Below are 8,509 nucleotides of genomic sequence, written 5' to 3'. Positions count from 1 at the left end.
TGATTTATTCTGTAGAGATGAGGTCTCGCTGCCCAGGCAGGTCTCGAACCCGTGGGCTCAGGCAATCCACTCACCTCAGCCTCCCAAAGGCACGGGATTACAGGCTGAGCCACCGAGCCCGGCTTCACCATAGTTATCTTTAAGAGTTTCTCATTTCAAACCAATGTTTAACAATGATATTGCTTCATATTAGATTTTAATCTGCTTACTATGGTAGGCTTTCATATTTTCTTAAATTTGTGCGTTGTTCAGTTTCTTGAACAATTATGAAATTTTAATTTTCCTACTTGAAAGTAAACACTTGGTTGGCATCTATGCATAAATTACAGTCAATCTTATTGCAGTGATAACAAGTAACACTTCCACAGCGTGGCATGGAAATGTGATCATGTTTCTCAAGTGTAAAAACTGGCTTTTTGGTGATTGATCTTCTCAACTTTTTTTTTTTTTTTTTTTTTTTTTTTTTTGAGTTGGGGTCTCGCTCTGTCACCCAGACTGGAGTGCAGTGGCCACTTCCAGCCACTGCAGCCTCGACCTGCTGGGCTCCGGTGATCCTTCCGCTTCAACCTTCCGAGTAGCTGGAACTACAGGCGTGCGCAACCATGCCCGGCTAATTTTTGATTTATTGTAGAGTTGAGGGCTCACCAAGTTGCCCAGGCGGGTCTCGAACCTGTGGGCTCAGGCAATTCACTCACCTTGGCCTCCCAAAGTGCGGGATTACAGGCTGAGCCACCGAGCCCAGCTGGTTTTTTTAATTTTTAAAAATTCAGCCTGCCTTGTCCTTCTTCCCCTTCTCAACTTTTGTATCAAACTTCCCATTAAAAAGTTATGTCAATACTTATATGCTAGATAAGTCTCAAAACAGTCAAGCTGAAAGTAATAAAAATGGAACTATTTTTTTTCAAAAATAAGTGCTTTTTCATATTGGATGTAATTTTGTTGATTTAAGCAAACACACATTTTGATTATATTTCATTATAAGGAATTATATTGCAGTTAGTGTGAGGTAGTTCACATTTGCAAAGGGTAGATGAGATATGGACGATTCAAGGCAGCTGGAGGGTCATATATATAAAAAAATGACTGAAGACATTTTTAAACTTATATTTAAATATTTCTGCATATTGTACTCTGTAGATTGGCTAATGAAGGTGGGAAGTTGTCGTTATTTCATCTTACTGCACTGTGATGCTCGCAGTGTTCTGTGCCCACAGGCTGTGCCATCTTTCAAACTTTCCCCAAAGCGGAGATGATAAACATATTCATGCTTTAATGGAGCTCTCAATATGAAATAAAGATATTAACAAAATATAATAAACAGATTAGATGTTTTTAAATAGCTTGAAATATTTTCTGTGAATAAATTACCATTTTTATATCCTATCTTTGGACAGTTAGTATTTAACTACCATTATATTTTAAAATGTTTCTTAGAGTTCATAAATTCATGGAACGTGAAGGTCGCAGACCTCGTCTTCTTGTGGCAAAAATGGGACAAGATGGCCATGACAGAGGTGCAAAAGTTATTGCTACAGGATTTGCTGATCTTGGTTTTGATGTGGACATAGGTCCTCTTTTTCAGGTACTAAAATTTGTTGAAAGGATTTTCAAAAAGTGTTCTTCTAGTAGTCACATTTAGAAAAAGTAGTAAAATGATGATAGATCAAGGTGATATTTTTAAAGTTATCAAAGAAAAACTTGTTTAATGAATTCTGTACTTTATTTCTGAATTCATATAGCCCGATTATGACAGAAATAAAAAGATCTTATTGTACTATTTATTGAGATTTGACTAATATTTTATTGGAAAGACAGTCCACCTGGGATTGGTACAAATTGTTTTGAAAAGGAAATAAAACTTCAGAATAAGGTCAATTCACAAGTAGATTTTCTGTCTTTTTACTCTCTACTCATATTTTATTTAGTCACAGAATATTAGACCCAGACGAAAAAATGATTTGTTGGAGGTAAGTGAGGCCAACAATCTGTATGGAGTGATAAAACATTAATCTTTCTACTACAAAATAATCTTTGGCTGAAAAGTACATTGTAATAAGTTTTATATTAAAAGCTTTATCCACTACATATTTATTAATCATCTACCAGATGCTAGCCTCTGAGTTGAGTGTAACATGATTTTGTCCTCAGGGACAATTTTTGAACAAAACAAGATTTTAACTTACTAATAATCACAGTAGAGTGTGATAATTAATATAATTAAGGTATGGACGAGGAGAGCAACTCACTTGTTTTAAGTGTTCTCAGAATTTGCATTTGAGCTGTGCCTTTCAGAAGCACAATGCCTTTCACTTTCTAGTAAAATCACTTTCTGAAGTGGATTGAGGGGAGCTTTGACTAGATTCAAGGAGTCAGGTTAAGACAAACAATGAAAAGCGATGAGAAACAATGACATCTTTAACTAGAGCAATGACAGGGACTCAGCATAAACCAAATCTCAGCTAGGATTTTGCAGAAAATTTAATGAAGAGGTGATTTAGATTTGTAGGCAGGACTGGGAGAACCAGCAATCAATAGGGAGGCATCTGGGAATTAAATTTTTAAGAATTTCAAAAGCTGGTTGTTTCACATTGCCGTTACCTTGCCAAAAAAGAGGTTAAATTGACATCAGGACCAGATGAATTAAAGTGTTAAACTGGTCCTTTTCTAAGTAACAGAGACTCTTCCCAAGCAAACTTGCCAGAGTGGGGTGGATTACCTGAGTGTCCATGCAATTATTTTTGTCAAAATAAACAAAAGTGAAAGTCTCCCTCGTCAATAAAAGCAAATGTATTAAGCACTCAAAATTTATCACTTACTATTTATCTTACTATAGTTTATTATCTATACTCGAGGTTATTTCCATGTATTGTATCTATAGGGTGGGGATGCTATATAATTGTGAGACCATTGAGCATCTTTTCCCTGCCTTGCATTCAGTAATATCATGTTAGTAGATTAAAACTGGCTATGGCTGAAATACTTCCAATTTAGAAAACAACAAACACCAAAAAGTAGGGATTGAATTACTGTTTTCTAGATTATCTAGATGTATAAGTGTGATGTAGAAAATGTAAATAATGCAACTACATTTAAAAGTATATCATGTCTGTAGCCATTATTATAGTAGGAAAAGCTCTAAAATTTGAGAAAATATTCTTCCAGTATTCAAAAGTATTATATAATTTAGCAGAGATCATTTGCATTATTCATAAGCAAGTGAAGTTCTGACATATGTTTGTGTCCTTTACTCTAGTGTAAACAAAAATATCAGTCAATCCATGTCAAAACTACATAATCGTTAATGACATGAGTGACATCTTTGCTGAATCAGATCAAAATTGTTTTTCTGTAGTCTGATTTTGTCAAATCATGGTTGAATTGCAACTACAGGTTGATACAAATACAAAAATTTGGCAAATTTAATGAAAGCATTCTGGGAAAATCAATTGACTGTTATTTACAATAAAGAATATTGGATATTTTGTTGCTATTTGTAAGTTGCTGCTACACATCCCTTTTATTGGTAAAATTTATAGTGTGTGTGTGTGTGTGTGTGTGTGTGTGTTTGTGTATGAATCCTTTTGTTTTTTCCCCTAGGGAAGTGATTATTTGTCATTTAGTACCACACCACTTGAAGAGGGTCCCCCTGATTAAAAATTAGTCATGGAGGAACACACCTCTGCCAGAACCATGATTCTGTAGCAGAGAAGAAACATGGAAAAAATAAACTGACCTCTTTCTCTTCCGTTGGAAAAGTTCATCTATAGCCAGAGAGCAGGGGAGTCCCATGCAGGGTTGGGATTTCTGGGGCACTGAGGAGGGCAGAGAATGAATCTTGGGGTAATTAATGCTAGGGCAAAATAACTAAAAGAAGTTTAGCAGATAACCTACAGTGTTTGGTGGTCTGGTTATGAACTTTGGGAGAAATGGGGAATCTAATGATTTCCAGGTTTCCACGTTAGAAATATGGTACCCTTCACTGAGGTAGTACTTGAGGCTTGTCTTTGTACTTTTTGACTGTTAGACACCACGTGAAGTGGCCCAGCAGGCTGTGGACGCAGATGTGCATGCTGTCGGTGTAAGCACACTTGCTGCTGGTCATAAAACCCTAGTTCCTGAACTCATAAAAGAACTGAACTCCCTTGGACGGCCAGATATTCTTGTTATGTGTGGAGGAGTGATACCACCACAGGTATTTTCCATCTTTTCTAATTCTGTGATGAGAATCCTGAGTAATAATAATTTATATGTGGCTATCAAGATAAATTTGTTGTAAATTTAGGACCACATTGTTTTCTGTTGATTGCACTAAGTTCTACAAAGACCAAAAGTGGTGAGTGTTGTTTTCTATTCAAGCTATATTGTAATTCAATATGCATAATTTAACTTGAGAGTTACAAATCTTCTATGAAAGAACTATCTCTCCTTGCAAACTAGTAGTCTATGATAGATAGCTACCTTCTTCATATTCAGTAAACAATGAAGGAGAAGGAACAGGATAAAAATGATAAAACTTAACAACCAGAGGAGAGAATAATGGTAAACACTCAGTGAATATGTTAAACTCTAGTCAGAGATACAGTGAGGGCTCCTAGTCCTAGATGTGGAATGAGTTCTTTAGTTAGCTTCTGTTTTAGAGAAGCTGCCTTGTCCATTTCCTTTGTTTTCTCATTCCTAAATGTTGCTGTATCTCAGAGCTATATCAGTTATACAGTCTTGTAAAACCAAATTTTGATTTAAACTAATTTGATTATGGTATGATTTATTTTCTTGGAGCCAAGATATCCTAATATAGACATGAATAGAATCAGCTTGTCCTGAAAATTATAGGCTGAATGGGAAAGTGTTCAATACTTGAACAAAAATGTAGGTCCCTCTTGGAACGGAAAAATGAACCCTAGGTAACAATGATGTCAGTTAATTTAATGAGGTGAGGAGACACCTTTCACATATTACATTCCTGATCTGTTAAAATAGATAAGATATAAGTAGGGTCTGTTTCCAATCCAGTTTTAACTTATATCAAGGCATTTTGTTGTTGTTGTTTCATTTTGTTTTTACTGAGAATGAAAAAAGTATTGATTTAGAACAACTGTGCATGAGGCTGCTCTAAGTAAATGATTCATAGATGCTACAAACCCAACCACTATAGCAGAAATCTCTCGGTGACATGTGACCTTGTTTCCAGCACTACAGTTTTTTTTTCCCTCCTCTAAAATTCAGAATAGAGACTAGTGAATTTATATGCTACTTATGAAAGAAGAAAATACATATATATGAGGTTGTGAGATTGATAATAATGTGGGGCTGGTGAACAAACTGCTTGTTTATATTCCTTCTGACAACACATTATTTAATGTGATAGCATCAACACAAAATTCCTTTTGTTAACATACTTGTCTATTATTTGCATAAATATAGTTCATTATTTGGGAAAATAAAGGGCTGTTATTCTTTACTGCAGTCTATATACAGAATACTTCTATCTGTATTACAGTTTTAGAGTCTATAATACCTACTACCATATTAAATTGTAAGATCCAAAATAATTAGGCAGCAGAAAATACTCAAATTTAAATATGTATTGAGGAAAGATGTAGGCCTCTTATAAGTGAGCTGACATTTTCAAGAAATATATTTCACACAAATTATATTAACCCTGTGGATATTTAAATGAACTTAGAACATCTTTAGGTATTTGCCGTACTCTTTTTTCCCATGAACTTAATAACTAAGAGCCATTTTTCATGTTACATTTCTGTGTTAATATTGGTATCCTTCATTATATAATTCTAGTGGTTCATACTCTTGTATTTTTCTCATCATTTGTTTTCACTGAGTATTTAAAAATACTGCTATTATTCAATTGAAAGTCACTTAGTTTTTAAATTGGAAGTCACTAATATATAGTGGATGATAAAACAGATACAGCCCTTGCCATTGTGGAACTTACAGTTTCTGCAGTCTAATTAAATTAATGTGATCTGTCTCACCAGTATGTTACCACAATCAGGATTTTCTAACCCTGTTAACAGCAGTGGCCTCCAAGGTATTTTAGGGAAGCAGGCAGTATGCTATATTTCCCTGTCTCAGCTAAATGAAAGACATATAAAAATAATTTTTTATTTGGAAATAATTTCAGAAAACAGATAAGGCACAAAAATAAAAGTAGTACAAAGAACACCTGTATACTCTTTACCCAGATTCACTTATTGCTAACATTTTACCTATCACTAGGGCCATTTTTCAAGGCTTATGTAAGACTCAGGTGAATCAAAAACTCTTCTCAGTTGCAATATTTTACAGTCCTCTTCTGTTTTTACCCTCAATTCTAAATTCATAACTCGAACTGCAAGACAGATGGTATACAGCATTTTTAGGAAAGAAAGGAGATAACCTATTAATCTGATCATACCCAATTTTGAGATGATTGTTACTACATTTCATCCAGGTTTTTTTTAACGAGCTCTTAAAATCTGTAGCACTTGCTTGAGAACAGTGACATGTTTGGAGTACTTTTATGTGTCATATGCTGGGAATACAAAAATGATTGGACATGACCCCTGCTCTCAGAAGTTCACAGACTAGAAGGAGACAAGCTCAATAAGATGTATTAAGTTCCACTGCAAAATTATATAGTATTATAAGAATATCACAGAGGTATAATGGAAGCAGAAAAGAAGTAGTTGGAGGATAATTAGTGTGACCATATAATTTATCATTCAAATGTAATCATCTGAGAATAGGAATGGGTATTGTTAAAACAGGTACTGCAACAATAAACACAAGTCAAACTGTCCTGTCATACATGATCACCTTAGTGGATAAGAATCAGGGCCTTAAAGTATATCCTAACCTTGATGTTATAGCTACAGATGTTCTGATATGAAAACAAACTGAAGCCTGGAGCAGTATTTATGCCATGGGAATCTTTTCTCTCAAACTTTGACTGTTGTTAAAATAAACTAGCAAACAGCAACAGAGAATGGGGTGGGGGGGAAAGCTTATCTTAATTTATAGAAAATCTAATTTCATCATGACACCAGTTCACTAGCTGCAGACAAAATACCTAGGAGGAAATAGTCTTGTAAGCTCAAAGCTATAATATGATACTAAATTTTACACAAATAATAATGAGTAATGAAAATACAGTTGAGAGAAAATTGTGGTTTAGGGCTCGGAAGTTTCCAGACAGAACTAGATAGCTTCCCACCACAAACAACAAACTGGAATATTTAGAGAGTGGGCAGAGTATGTTTTGTTCTTCTAATGCCTTAGGCTGGGAGGGTGGTGCTACTGGCTATTAGTAGCAGTCCCAATCAAGGAAGAATTTTTTAACCCCAACTGCCATAATATACCAGTTGAGAGGGTTTTGGGCATGGGGGAAAAAGAAGAAAGGATAGGGTTTATTGCTCTTTTATTTCCTTGAAATTGGAAATAGTATCTCTTTTATTAATTAAACAAATTCTTTCAACAGGATTACGAATTTCTGTTTGATGTTGGTGTTTCCAATGTATTTGGCCCTGGGACTCGAATTCCAAATGCTGCCATTCAAGTGCTTGATGATATTGAGAAGTGTTTGGAAAAGAAGCAGCAATCTGCATAATATCCTGTTTTTGTTTTAACCTTTTTCTGCATTATTTTTAAAATTATGTTCAAAGAAGAGAGTAAAGCTATGTTTTCAAATTAAGTTCAACATCTGAACTGTACTTGAAAGCTTTATAGTGAAATGCCATAAGTGTGTTGTCATACTGCAAGCGTGTATGTACAATTTCACTTAAAAATTTTTTAAACCTGTCTATAACAATACTTCATTAGAAATTCTAGACTAAGGTATGATTTTTTAAAATCATGGTGATATATTTATTAGAAATATTTCTTATAAATCGATTTACTTTTTATTTTAATAATTAAACTTTAACCTTAAAAAATTTGATTATAGATGTTTTCTTCAATTTAGTGTTACATTGACTCAAACACCAGGAGATAAAATTCATATATTAATAAAATAATAACAACTACTTTGGAATAACAGTGGAGAGTGTTTATGTGGGGAAAGAGATTATAGGCGTGGTCCTCAGCCAAATGCTTCCAGAGTCACCTTGAAAAGATTATTAAATCAAATATGGCAGGTTGGAACTTGGGGGGGGCAGAGTTGGCAGCATATTTCTTCAAGACTGATTTTTCTTTCTTCCAGAGCCTGACCATGTAACCTTGTTATTGCTGGGCTTGGCTCAAGACCCAGGAGACTGAATGTTTATGAACATTCCCTAAATGAAAGTGCTTAGGTTGTTATTATGGCTTTCTCCAGAATGGTGATGTCAGCTGTGCGTATAGGTCTATAATACAGGAAAAATTGAACTTTTCAGGTCCGGAAAGATGCCACCTTGCATAGGTTGCTCATTAAAGATAAGTTGCAAAAATAAAAATAGCACAAGGAACACCTGTACTTTGCTTTGTTAAAATATTTTTTTATTAAAGAGGTAAAGTTGTCCTTTATTGTTTAACA

The 8,509-nt window shown here is 34.6% G+C and overlaps 1 protein-coding gene across 1 annotated transcript in view; it reads left to right on the top strand.

Annotated features, from left to right (window-relative positions):
- MUT (methylmalonyl-CoA mutase) overlaps positions 1–7,779 on the top strand; it is a 36,455-nt gene extending 28,676 nt beyond the window's left edge. The window contains exons 11-13 of the mRNA XM_008071047.1: positions 1,435–1,582; positions 4,025–4,192; positions 7,478–7,779. Of these exons, the coding sequence (XP_008069238.1) occupies positions 1,435–1,582; positions 4,025–4,192; positions 7,478–7,606 (445 nt within the window). The 3' untranslated portion in view covers positions 7,607–7,779. The remainder of the gene's footprint in view (positions 1–1,434; positions 1,583–4,024; positions 4,193–7,477) is intronic.
- Positions 7,780–8,509: the final 730 nt, after the last annotated feature.

The sequence above is a fragment of the Carlito syrichta genome, unplaced genomic scaffold (assembly GCF_000164805.1).
Source record: "Carlito syrichta isolate Samal-C Ts95f unplaced genomic scaffold, Tarsius_syrichta-2.0.1 Scaffold314106, whole genome shotgun sequence".
Taxonomy (NCBI): Eukaryota; Metazoa; Chordata; class Mammalia; order Primates; family Tarsiidae; genus Carlito; species Carlito syrichta.
The sequence above is the reverse complement of the archived record's forward strand: the minus strand, read 5'-3'. Positions and strand labels throughout refer to the sequence as shown.